Consider the following 13,853-nt stretch of genomic DNA (forward strand, 5'->3'; position numbering starts at 1 on the left):
ATGGTTTTTACTGTACATTTCTGCCATATCAAATTACCATAGTTACTTCTGACAGGCTGGTTAGTAGTAACTTTAATTTCCTGTAAAGCTGCTTTGCAACGATGTGTATCGTGAAAAGTGCTATACAAATAAACATGAATTGAACTGGATTGTATGTTTAAACCAATTTAGTCCCACAAAACATGCTATGTGGATGTGGCATATGGCCAACATCTGTATTTATTGTCAATATTTCATGTTCATTAATTGCTCTGTAGTCTTTTTATTTACTTAAAATCCTTATACAAGCAATAGAATGTGCAGCACTCTTGACACCATAGAAGAAAAAAACATGAACACAAACTAGCCCTCAAATGCTTTGTAATAATCAATATTCAAGATGAGATTTGAAAAATAAAACACAAGACAAGATCATAAATGAATGACTTGGTCGATCTATTCAATATCTATACTGTTTTGTTGTATAGGGCAGGACATTCCTGCATGATTACATTTAACTAAATTAATCTGTTTGGTAAAGTCCATCTGTTTACTGTTAGACTCCAGTCTAATGAAAATATCCAAATGATGTGTCATTTGTAACCCTTTGAAATAATAATTATTTTTTAAATTTGTTTTGGAAAAGTGTGTAGAAAAAATGGGGTTTTAAGTTCGGTCACAGTTGTGACCGGTGGGATGATGTGTGTAATGAAATAACATATTTCTGCAGTCATGAGAACAGTTTGCTATTTTAAACTGATCACATTCTATGGTTACTATTATGCATACAAATCCTTATGCAACACTGAAAGGAACACTAAGATAAAAAATAAAAAAAACAGGAACATTTGAATTTTTAATTTAGTGCAGTATTTTGTCATTGCAACATTTTATTGTCATTTTCACTAGCAACTGCAATTGGATTTATATTGTATAGCTAAGTTCATTGTTAGTTGTTATGCCACCGGTCACTCTTGTGACCATCAACATGTTTACTCATTGTACGACCACACTCAACAAAACTAAATATATGTGAATGCATATATTAATACTAGGCACCCTAAAGATCATGTGTACCAAAAATCTTTGGCATATATTTATGTTAAGACATTTTACAAGCCTTCAGTTTTAGAGCTTTGAGGCAACCATCATCTTCTCAAGGCACAAACAGTAAGGTGCTCTGCTCATGTGACAATTTGCACTAATCATTTAACAATATTTATTAACATAGATGGAATTTCCCAGCAGATCGGAGTACAGAGTAACTAGCCCGTTTCGGAACGCTTTCAGCCCTCGCGGGAAATAACATTTATGATTCATACAGGAGTATTAATATTCATCTATTTCCTACTGGCTGAATCTAGACACCTTGTTTTACATAACATTCACGCCACGCTTTTAGATGTCAACCACAGAACTGCCTGCCTGTAAAACCTAGAAAGGAAAACGGACTCCGAGCTAAACCCCTCTGCTCGAGCTGTCATTGGACAAACGTCTATCACGTGATTTGGTCATACGTAAAACCGCGTGAGGGACATTTATTACACTCAAGCTGAAAAATCGACTATAAAGCTGTATTGTTCTACGCGATTTTAGTTATATTCACATTTTTATACGTTTTGAATACTGCTGTACTTAATGTAATTGGTAAAGTTGAGTTCGATTATTTGTTTTTCTTAGGGACCTCATGGACTTTGGGCCGAAGAGCGACCCCTTCAGGATAAATTATAAAGAATACGCGCATCTTTTCTAGTTCCTTCACTTCTGTCATCCCTGACAACCGAGTAATCAAAGTGAAGGGAATTACTAGACCAGATTGAGCAAAAGTTGGTGTAGGAATAACAGCGCGATGGTCATCGGTTGATCCGTTTTCTGATTGGATTTTAAAACATAATGGATATAACAGAAATCTGAAATTAACAATCCCGTATTTGGTATCTTAAACCTATTTAATTTTGCCGTAGTTATTTTGTCGGGAGAAACCTGAAAGCGTATACGTTACAACCAAATAAAAACAAAAACATGTTAGCGTTAAGCTAGCTTGTGCTAACCTCGGACTAGCATGTGTGGAATAAGAGACACAGGGACGCAGTGATGAAAATCCGATGTAAACCGACGGACTATGAGCTCATTTGAGTCTCAAAACAACTTAACTTCACGTACGAAGAGTATATTTATATTTTATCGCCCGTTGGGAAACTTCGAAGCTGGCCCGTAAACACCAAGGTAACGTAAACCAGAACAGCTATGTTAGTTAGCCAGAACTCGCTATTTTGCTTAAAGTATCTACTTAACCCGATTACTAACAAAGTAAACGTGTCTGTATGAGAATAAGTGTATGTTTTATGTCTGTTAAACAGTTGATGTCACCGTTTTGAACTCATATTTTGTCAGCTAACGTTAGCTAGATTTGTTGTCTGTCAGGTTGATGTGCCACTTAGTCTGCCTAGCTTTTTTATTTTATATTATTTGTCAACGTATAATCGTTAAAGTTAATCAGCAATGGTCTTCGTGTCAGTCACTGTTTCTTAATTAGTTTAAGTTTCACCATTTGTTTTATTAATTTGTAAGCTTTGCTTCCTTAGCTATGTTAATGTTAACTTTAAGTTAGATTTTCAACAGCTATCTTATTAACAATATAAGGTAGAAGGAATATAACGTTACAAGGAATACATTATTAGGTACATTTTAAAAATATTTTGACTTCATCTTATTGAAACGTTTTAGTTCTAAATATATATATAAAAAATTGTGACAAGGCAATTAAAACAACATTATTACAAAACATTTGATTAAATGTCAATTTAAGCAATTGTGTGACTAGTAAATTAGTTTTATGAAACAAACAGACAGTATAATTTTTAAGAGAAACAAAGAAGCTTTGAAATGTACATTGTATTGCTAAAAATAAGTAAAATGTTTGTTTTGTGGATTTGAATGGCTTCATGTTGAAGTATCAAATGTGACCTTGAGTACAAAGACTGCTAACTGCTTTCACTCTGATTACAAGGTTAAAGTTTTAACAAATAATGTGAAGATTTACTGTGTATATAATCTTCAGCAGTTGTTTTGTAAAAGTTCATTATTAATTTTGTAGTGAATAGAGACATCACAGGTGAAAAAGGACACTTTAATCATTTGTTTAGGTTTTTAAAGAGGGGACATTGGATCTCTCTTTTTGTCGCTCATAAAATCAGAAAATATATAAATTAGGGAATACTGTCAAGAGTCAGAAAAAAATCATGTTTTCAGGCATACAGTGTTATATAAAATAAATAAATGGTATATGAACAAACCCCTCTGTAAAAACCTATAAAGGATAAAGTTAAGTAGTACTTAATTGAAGTTATTTAGGATATTATCAATGGTTTTTCTTGTGATGTCTTGCCTTCAAAATAAGGATGAAGCAACTGAGAGGTCCAGACACTGGAATGCGTGTCTGTCAAAACCTCCACACACTGACTCATTCAGTTCCTCTGTGCGGGTCGCCTCTAGCATGCAGTCTCAGTACAATGCAGATAGATTGAGAACCAGAACGACTGGTTGCTGACAAGTCTGAACACTGGCTCAAAGCATTTCTGATCGCTTCATTTACTGTGCGTGTGAATAAGTTAACATAAAGCCTGCACATACACGGTAGTGCTGTTTTATTCATGTATTCCAGTGTGGTTCAGTAAAGTTTTTTTTTTTTTATTGTATTGTCTTAGTTTGACACATTGATGTGGCTACTGCGTAATCCTCTTGTCAGAATCCACGGATTACAAATGCAGTCTGTCTGGTAGGGTCTCTATCCTCCATATGACAAAACACTCACATCTGTTATCAATGTTCTCCATGCTGAGAGCTATGATGGATGTGACCTTATTCAGCCAATGTCTAATAGTTTTCTCCCTCATGTTGTTCCAAAACCGTATGCTTTTCATACACTGTACAACTATTAATAAATATTATTTTTATTTTTTTTTGGTCCGTAAAAATGAAAGTCAGTGTAATTCAATGTTATTAAGACTCCAGATTTCTTTAATATATAACTTTTGTGTGTGTGTGTGTTCCCCAGAAGGTTTGGAAAGACAGGAGGGTGAATAAACGATGACAGGATTTTCATTTTTAGGTAAACTATCCCTTTAAGACATTCTCTAAACACCTTGCAGTCTGAGGAAGTTACACCGCTTAGTAGATGAAACACAATATGTCTTGACCTTTGTCTTGAAAGATATTTTTTTTTGTTTCCTCATGCAATTGGGTCATCATGAGTGAGAGCATGGATCTCTTCAGTATTTTACAAATAGAATTTATTCAGGTCTTAGTGTTTGACATGGCTCATTGCCCAGCTGTTGTTCTCTGTTAGGATGTAAGTTATGTGACCTGTGCTTAACATATATGTGCACAGTCAGTTCTGTGTCTCTTGAGAAAGGAAGATCACGATTATTCTTTCTCTTTTCATTCTATTTTGATAAACTATTCTTGTTTAGGAGACCTGGGTATGTAGGGTTTGTAACACCGAAGTCTTTTGCTAGATCTCTTTCTATTGGTCATACAATCTTCCCACAGCTGCTTTCTTTTCAGGGTTATCTTTTTAAGTAAACAACCTAGCAGCGTCTCATAAAGGATTTATCACCTTTCACCCTGTATGTGTAGGCTAAATATACCACAGACCTGTAATTGCTGACGGCAAAGTTTGCTGTGATCTGACTCCCTCAAAAAGATAAAGGTCACGTAATCGGAAGTGCTGATTGAATGAAAGGCCAAAAAAGACAAAAGCTACTTTCTGTTTTCTCTACATTTAAGGATTCTCTTTTCCTGAAAGCATTTGAACCAGGCTTGAAAAAAGATCCACATTTCATGTGGCTAACCGAGTGCAACGGTAACCTCCCACTTTTTCTACAGGCAGTATTTTCACATTCATTTTCTTCATAGCTATTTCAAAAAAGAGAACAACCAGCTCTGGAGTCTAGACATCACAAACTGGAAGCACAAAATAAGGCATTTAAGAGTCTTTTATAAGGGGATGATCTACTCATCAATGGAAGCACTGCAGTTGATGTAATTTACTGCAATATAAAACTTGCATTTTTCAATTTTAATATCTTTACATACACTACTGTCCAGAACTGTCAATTTAATGTGTTTGAATGTCTCACCAAGGCTGGATTTATTTAATAAAAAATATAGTAATTATTCTAATATGCTGATGTGGTGCTCAAGAAACATTTCTTATTAGAGGTGTTGAAATAAATTGCTTGTATGTTATTGCTTAACATTTAAGTAGAAACCATGATGCATCAGGATGCTTTATCAACTGAAAAACCGCTTTAAAAAATCATTTGTAGTAATTTGAATGTTTTTACACTTTCTTGATCAATTAAATGTGGTCTTGATAAAAAAAAAGTTTTGTTTATTAAGATCTTTATGAGGAAAATTATTACTATTCTTTTTTCTAAACCCACTTTTTATAGTATATGTTTTGAAATATCAGACTCTGCACAAGATTTTTTTTTTTGACACAAACCGTACTGGATCTCAGGTCAAACTCAGGTCATCCGTGTAATCTCTAGAACATGTGCACTTCACCCCGGGTCACTTCACCAGTGATGATGGTTATATTCTGATATCGTATTGTATTGCATTGCTCTTTTTCATTTTGATTGCTTCCATTGTCCTCATTTCTAAGTTGCTTTGGATAAAAGTGTCTGCTAAATGTAAATGTATTGAAGCACCATTGCAATAATTCACACCTGTTTACTGATCTTTTGTCTTCTCAGAGGCAATGTCACGTGATGGATGGTTATGAGATTTAACAGCAATACAGGAGAACCATGGAACAGGTTGAGCAACCTACCTCAGAAACGAAATGTGATGGTCCAATAGATGTTGTGGCAGCCCAGAAGTCCCTCGCGCTCACAGGAGTTATAGAGGGCCAGTCGTCTCCACAGACAGACTTGAACCCTGTCAAGGTTCTTGAAGACTCAACATGGATGGCAGTGCAGGAGGGTGAGTCTGCATCCTCAGACTGTGGAGGGATTTCAGACCTACAGGAGCCAAGCTCAGCATCGGGTGAGGAGGTGGAGGGTAGCGAGACGACTGAGGCCACAGGATTAGAGGTCTCGCCCAGCAGCAAGGGATCGTGGGGGGGCACTCTACAGAATGGAGATGGGACACCGCAGGAGAGTCCTCAACAGAATAGTGACACTCCTGGAAAAGCTCAGATGTTTCCAGGTTAAACTGCACTTTACATCAAAGCCAATTATTATGGCATCCTGACAAACATATTTTTAGGGTTGTCGGGAGGGGGTGTCTGGATGTATCATATTTGATACATAGCTTTCAAAGGCTTCTATATCATTAATACAGTCAATGTATTTCTAAAAAACCATAATATTTATGTTCTTATTGATATTGAATATTTACTGAATTTATGCAACTATGCATACTTGAACTTTATATTTCATCATGTTTATATGTGTGTGTTTGTGTATGGCATTTAAAAAAAGCAAAACATAAATATATTTTAATAATAATAAAACGATCTATTACTACCATGTTATTATATTAATGTAATTGTTTATTATATAGTATTTTTTATGACTTATCCATGACCTGGTTTTATCCTTCATTGGCTTTGAAACTTAAAACAACATTAATAGGAGATTCAAATCAATATATCAGTAGTAGCATATAGAAGATAATTGTTTTCTAACATATCCATAAAATATATCCTTCTGCAGTGCTCTGATAAGAAAAAGTCTGTGTCTGTCTCATGTTTATAGATCCGTTACAGACAGCCCCTCTCTCGCTGTCAGACCAGTTACGGCTAGGTCGGGAGGACCCCAGTTGTATGGGCCTGAACGTTGAGTGCCGCATATGTGGAGATAAAGCCTCAGGATTTCATTATGGAGTTCATGCTTGTGAAGGCTGCAAGGTAATTTTGCTGAACTTGTCCAAACTACTACAGCCAAGGTTTTTCACAAACCGTGGGTGCATTTGTGGCCTAAAATAAACAAACATCTATAATATACTAATATTAAAGGTGCTGTAAGCGATACTATCTGACATATCACTGAAACTGAGATGTCCTGAGAATTCACACCTGGCTCTGTAAACAGCCAAAGCAATGTTTGTTTCTCAACCAATTAGAAACCCAATCTGCATTTGAATTGACATGAATTTTGGAGGGTTTTTGTGTTTGAAGGGAAGAGGCATCCTAATTCAATACTGTAATTTTTACGAAATTACTGAAATCTCTTACAGCATCTTGAATAAAACCACTCTTGGCTTCCAAATGCATAAAGTTGCATTTCTGTGGTGAAATAATTCCGCAATCCAAGCACATATTTGCCCCTCTGCTTTTCAACGAGGAAGTGTCATCTTTTTTTTTTTTAAAGGGGTTTTTCAGACGCACCATTCGTATGAAGCTGGAGTATGAGCGGTGTGAGCGTGCCTGTAAAGTCCAGAAAAAGAGTCGGAACAAATGCCAGTACTGTCGCTTCCAGAAGTGCCTGGCATTGGGAATGTCGCATGATGGTGAGCAGCCTGCACACATAACCACAATTTAAAGCATTCAGAATTTTTACTATAATTATGAATTTTGATTATAGCGGAATAATTCACCCAAAAATGAAAAACTTTACTCACCCTCAGGCCATATAGATGAGTTGCAAACAGCTGATTAAAAACATCCAATAATCCATAAGTACAGTAATCCAAAAGTTGTCTGTTTGTTAGAAATATATCCATCATTAGTGTGCTCTACTTTACATCACTGTTTAATGAGCTGTTTGAATTATTATTCTGACGGCACCCATTCAAATCATCTTTTCCGATGACGAAACAAACTCATCAGCATATTAGAGGGTCTGAGAAGGGGTATATTTTCTGAATATTTTCAGCTCTTCCTTTAATAGTTATGCTCAATAAAACTAATATACCAGTGTTTATTAATTGTTGCTTCCTTTTAAAATGTGCGCTGGGTTATGTTGTGATAAATTGAGCTTGTTTTTGTTTCTTTTCCTCAGCGATCAGGTACGGACGTATGCCAGTGGGGGAGAAGAAGAAGCTAGTGGCAGGGCTCCTCGCTGGGGAGAAACTGCAAAGCTCTAGTGGAGCTGACCTCAAAACACTGGCCAAGCATGTGAACACATCCTACCTGAGGAACCTCAACATGACCAAGAAAAAAGCACGGAGCATCCTCACGGGCAAGACGAGTTGCACATCGGTATGCGCTCGGCTTCCCGTGAGATGCCACTAACAATTACAGTTTTCTCAAATGGTCTATTTTAGAAAGTTTAAGGATGCATGTTATTGACGTTCCAGCAGATACGATAAGCCAACAGATATTTAGATGTTAAAACTGATTCTATAATAATCTTCTTGTTGGTTTGTTTGTTTGTTTATTTATTTTTTTTACACAAAATAGGACATGATTGATTTGTAGTTATTCCAGATGTTTTTAATTGTTCTTATTTCATCTCCAGCCTTTTGTGATCCATGATATGGACTCACTGTGGCAGGCAGAAAACGGGCTGGTCTGGAATCAGCTTAATGGAGCACCACCCAACAAAGAGATCGGTGTCCATGTCTTCTACCGCTGCCAGTGCACCACAGTTGAAACTGTACGAGAGCTCACAGAGTTTGCCAAAAACATCCCTGGCTTTGTGGATCTCTTCCTTAATGATCAGGTGAGAGTGATACATGTTACTTTACTACCTTGTATCCTGTTAAATCTATTGTTAGTGGTTTATTATATGGTCATGTGATGTGATTTCAAGTTTTCCTTTCTCTTTGGGTTGTTACAAGCTGTTCATGAATAGATAAGATCCCTAAAGTTGCAAAGACTGAAGTCTCAAACCCAAAGAGATATTATTTATACAATTTAAGACTTGCCCACGCCCTCCTAAAATGTCTTGTTTAAACGCGCCCCCACATGTCTACATCACTCTGTGGGAATATTTGCATAACACCTCCCAAATATTCAAGCAAAGAATTGAGTAACATTTGATTCTCGCTGTAGTATTGTTGCTGCCACGGCTATGTTGTGAAGATGTTGTGTTTCGTTGTAAAAGCAGAACTACTTTGTTTGGTCTTCCAAAAGGTGACATGACTAGAAATGTTTTTTAACAACATCGTATGACCCCTTTAATTTCAAGCAGTGACTGCTAGGATTGATGTTTTTTTCCCCCTCATTAGTTAAAAAAAGTATTTATTAGAATTTATTATATATTAATTAAATATTGATGCATATTCAGCCACTAAATTCATCACCAACTTTTCCTCTCAGGTAACGCTGTTAAAATATGGAGTCCATGAGGCCATATTTGCCATGCTCCCATCGCTCATGAATAAAGACGGGCTGCTGGTGGCCAATGGGAAGGGCTTTGTGACGAGAGAATTCCTGCGTAGTCTACGCAAACCTTTCAGCGAGATCATGGAGCCCAAATTTGAGTTTGCGGTGAAATTCAATGCCCTGGAGCTGGATGACAGTGACCTGGCTCTGTTTGTGGCAGCCATCATACTGTGTGGAGGTAAGGCCGTGGTGTTTGTTTGACCAGCATGTTTTCAAATGCCCTTTGTTGTTACTTACACACTTTACATCCAAAAATGAGAACCAAACATTAAAAGAGATCTAAAGCTTATTTATCATAACTAGAAAAGGCACACTTTATACTGGATATAGGTAAACAAACAGCTAAAAGCTTTCAGCTGTTTGGACATTATCATTCTCGTTTATAATCGATATGGCTTTTTGTTTTCAATATCTTTAATCTATGCTTTGTTCTATTAATGCGTGAACTTCATATTATTTGTAGTGCCATACAATAAATCGCAATAAGCTTTGAGCATTGTTACTTTTTAATAAATAAAGTAGGCTATCAGCTTTACAATTCTGCCAAATTCATAACAAAATTCAAAGAAATATATTTTGGCGCTCCTAATGTAGCATGATAAGCGGCAAATGAGCTTATCATATCTCTCTTTACCACTATAACATGAAAAAGTATTTTATAAGATACGCTACAGTAAAACTTACTGAAATGTCTCATGCTATCAAACTGCGGAAAACATGTTAAGCTTGTAAACAATGCCACGTAATAATCATTTACCTAATAACCATTTATATCATCAGTCAGCTAGAAAAAATTATAAAAAGGAGCTTTTTGCCAAATGTATATTGAATATTCATATATTTTTACTAGTGCTGTCAATCGATTAAAAAAAATTAACTAATTAATCGCACAATTTTTTAAAATTAATCGCGATTAATCGCAATTAAAAGACTGAAACTTTTTGCATATGTAAATATAAAATGTAAATAATTAATGTAAACTCAAGACAAAGAAACTATTTAAATTCAAAATATGATTGTTTATTGGAATTTTTGTTTAACTTGTAACACAGATTTTCTCATGTAAACAACATACCTGCAATAAACCATCAATATCCTCCAAATTAACTGTTGGCTTGAAAGCCATATTTATTACAGAAATAAAAACACAGGCATGTAAGTACCATTTGAATTTCAAAACAATCAATGTCAATAAAAAACAAAAATGATTTCCATGTTGAATTCTAAGTGGACTGCAAAAAAATTCCAAAGTATAGTCATTGCCAGTGCTTTAAGTGGGCTGGTACGCACCGGTACCGCCACTTCCAAATATAGCTCTTGAGCGTACCGCCACCTCTCCGTGCGCCCAGAACGTGCTTGTAGCGTACCGGTACGCTCATTTGGACATCTGTTTTAATAGAGGTTTTAATCTTTTACCTGCACTGCCAAAAATTCGGGACAGTCCCGAAATCTAAACTGTTGTCCCGACTCTCGAATCTGGCCCTAATTGTCCCGGAACTTATACTAAAGCAAAATCTTGAGTATTTATTGTCTGATAAACATTAAAAACTGTCTGCAGAGGCTGAGTCGTCCTGCAGCCCCCCGCTGGCTGTTCATTGGCTGCAGCATCTTTTTTCTAAGTTCTAAAAAAATACCGTAGACGCAGCTGAGGAGGACAGTGATGCACGCGTACAGGAGTGATTGACAGTTCGCGGCACTGTGTACAAAAAATACTCCGCTACACAATTATTTCGTTTTTTTCGTTTAAGCTTATTAACGTTAGCGTTACAGAAAGGTCTGATTTACGCACTGTTACAACAGTCATTGTTTTTTTTTTTTTAAACAGTGACATTTGAGTTCATGATTTTAATGTTGCTGTTTCTTGTGGCAGACTAAATGAAGAGTAATGTTTCTTGCGGCAGACTGAAGAGTAATCCGGCAGAGTTTTATACTGAAACTTTCCGTCTAAAAGTCCTTCCTTGGTCTTATCCATATTTCTTTGCACGTTGAACACACATAGGCCACAACCAGAAATAAAAAAAAAACTGCAACCGCGTTAATTGCGTTATTTTTTTTTAACGCGTTAAATATTTCAAATTAATCGAATGCGTTAACGCGCTAATTTTGACAGCACTAATTTTTACTTAACCTGTTGTCTACATGATAACAGAATGCAATGAGCTAAAGATAAAATTCAACACCTCCTATCCTGTAATTGCATGTTACTAATAAAGAAAAACAGACTGGATGTGTGAAGGTCACATGACAACTTTTAAAGGATGTACTGAGGAGCAGCTCAGATTACACTCAATGGCCAACGAATGCTGTCATTATGGTCCAAGACATTAGCACAGATTCTGTGTAATAAACAATTAATCTACAAAAGGAATTCAAATATATGCAGATAAAGATGTAGAAAGATGAGACATAAACAGTAAGACTGTGTTAAAAATAAATGAAACGTGTTTATTCTGCACCTAAAAAAATAATTTGGCCCCTTAGTTTTGTTTCTTATAGGAGATGATTTTTTTTTTGTCTGGAGCCCTGTGAATAAAATAGCTAAAGAATAAAATGGAAGCTAAAATTTTTTTTTCTTTGCTCTAGATCGTCCTGGGCTGATGAACGTGAAGCAGGTTGAACAGATCCAGGATGGCATCTTGCAAGCTCTGGACCAACATCTTCGGGTGCACCACCCTGACTCACCTCATCTCTTCCCCAAACTGCTCCAGAAGATGGCCGACCTCAGACAGCTGGTCACAGAGAATGCCCATCTGGTTCAGATGATCAAAAAGACTGAATCTGAGACCTCCCTCCACCCGCTTCTACAGGAGATCTATAAAGACATGTATTGACGTGCAAGGACCTGACTGAAAAATGGACTTCAGTTTCCCTCCTGAATGGAGAGAGCGCACAAATCTTAATGGCGCTGCTCTCCTGTTGTTGTTTTTTTTAATTGAATTTTTGTAAAGGACTTTTACAATTATTGACTTTGAATACTGACATTCTCTCTGACTTTTGCGGAGTGTTTTTTTATTTAAACTCAAGGACGCAGAACATCTAGTCACCGTTTACTACTACTACTATCGTCATGTTATTCTTAATTCGCTTCATGAGGGCTAACACCTTTACAAATGGTCTTTTCCATCATGGTTTATGGTTTGCAAGTGATATCTAGTATGTTTCTTTGAGGAAATCAGAGCACAGTCAAGCTCTTGTAATGCCACTTACTGTATGTGTTTGTAGGGCTTTTATTTTGTAGTTCTTCTTTCCTCCTGATTCTGTTTGATTAGGCTCTTTTACTAAAGTAAAAGGTAGACTAAACACAAAAGTGTACAGCAGTCAGTTATATTATTTTGGAATTATGTTACTTTGTTGAGGGTGTTGTTTTCAGCGTCAGCTGCTACAAATATATATATATTGGTATTGAAACTGAAGACAAATGTTTAATAATTCACTCTTTGGGATAAACCTACAACAGTGTGATAATTTCTGCTGTATGGAAGGAAATGTTTTTTCACATGATATATGTTTATATAAATCTTCTGTATTGATCTCTTTAAGATCTGGTACCTTGATGGTACTTGTATTTTAACATACTGTCCGGTACCAGTCTTAAAGTCATATTTACTGATTTGAGACAGGAAATCACTTAGATCTCAATGTCTCCTTTATAAGCAGTTGTTTTAAATTAGGTCTTCCATTATATGTTGATTGAACATGTTTTTATGAATATATATTGAGTGATTGAAAGCAAGCAGGTTGTGGTTACATTCAAACTAGAACATTATGGTCAAATTGATGTAGAGTACACATCTAAACTTAAATTCATTCTTTAAATCAGATGCATTAATATCTGAATGATCATGTCATGATAGTTGTATTTACGTGGATGGCATGGATTTTGAGTAAATACTTGCATTGTCCTTTATTGAAGTAACTTGGACACTTCACTGAAGTTTAAAACGGGTCTTGTCAAAAACAGCGCTGAATAATTTAGTAATTCAGTGTTTCAGCATTATAAAGCAGTTTTGATGTTGAATTACATTAATTGGTATTGTTATGATGTGCAACACATCTATCATTTCACATCCAGAAGTCTCAGAAATATCTGAAATTTGCTTTTCTGATCTGTTTATTCAAGATGGAACTTGATGTCAGAATGATGTCTGTGATCATGCAGAAACCTGTTACTGTGAAACTAGAGAGCACAATAATATGAAATTATAAGATTTTTTTTCTTTCCTTCTTATCTTAGAAATACTTTTTTGTCATCTATTTTCACACCACATGGTTACCAATATCATTCTACCTTTCCAGTCTGGCCCATTTCAGCAATGTCTTGCTTCATTGACAAGAGCGGACAAGATGCACAAGTGTTGTGATTTGTGGGATATTCTTTGGATCACAGTAAAACAATTCCAGACATCTTTCAAGTCTTTTGTGATTTATGAAAAGCTCCATATACCAATATTTCAAAAGCATTTTGAAAATAAAATATGTTTTAATGTAATCATTTTAATAACTTATGGTTTACCAAACTAATTAGGTGTGTGAA

The 13,853-nt window shown here is 35.8% G+C and overlaps 1 protein-coding gene across 3 annotated transcripts; it reads left to right on the forward strand.

Annotated features, from left to right (window-relative positions):
• The first annotated feature begins 1,749 nt into the window (after window positions 1-1,749).
• On the forward strand, window positions 1,750-13,725 carry ppardb (peroxisome proliferator-activated receptor delta b). 3 transcript variants are annotated; one of them, XM_052563341.1, is made up of 9 exons: window positions 1,750-2,205; window positions 4,037-4,090; window positions 5,742-6,195; window positions 6,747-6,898; window positions 7,362-7,500; window positions 7,992-8,191; window positions 8,451-8,654; window positions 9,254-9,497; window positions 11,903-13,725. In XM_052563341.1, exons 3-9 carry the CDS (start codon window positions 5,796-5,798, stop codon window positions 12,148-12,150), a joined length of 1,587 nt encoding a protein of 528 aa, XP_052419301.1. In that variant the 5' UTR covers window positions 1,750-2,205; window positions 4,037-4,090; window positions 5,742-5,795; the 3' UTR covers window positions 12,151-13,725. The 3 variants fall into 3 exon arrangements, with proteins under 3 accessions (XP_052419301.1, XP_052419302.1, XP_052419300.1); XM_052563342.1 differs by having other exon boundaries at window positions 4,040-4,090; XM_052563340.1 differs by lacking the exon at window positions 4,037-4,090.
• The last annotated feature ends 128 nt before the right edge of the window (window positions 13,726-13,853 follow it).

The sequence above is a fragment of the Carassius gibelio genome, chromosome B8 (genome assembly GCF_023724105.1).
Source record: "Carassius gibelio isolate Cgi1373 ecotype wild population from Czech Republic chromosome B8, carGib1.2-hapl.c, whole genome shotgun sequence".
Classification (NCBI taxonomy): domain Eukaryota; kingdom Metazoa; phylum Chordata; class Actinopteri; order Cypriniformes; family Cyprinidae; genus Carassius; species Carassius gibelio.

Bases quoted from the DNA above. Each gene is read 5' to 3' on its own strand.
- ppardb (XM_052563341.1), top strand. From the start codon at position 5,796: ATGGAACAGGTTGAGCAACCTACCTCAGAAACGAAATGTGATGGTCCA. The intron at 6,196-6,746 runs GTTAAACTGCAC...TCATGTTTATAG, and splicing joins AAAAGCTCAGATGTTTCCAG to ATCCGTTACAGACAGCCCCT. The intron at 8,655-9,253 runs GTGAGAGTGATA...TTTTCCTCTCAG, and splicing joins ATCTCTTCCTTAATGATCAG to GTAACGCTGTTAAAATATGG.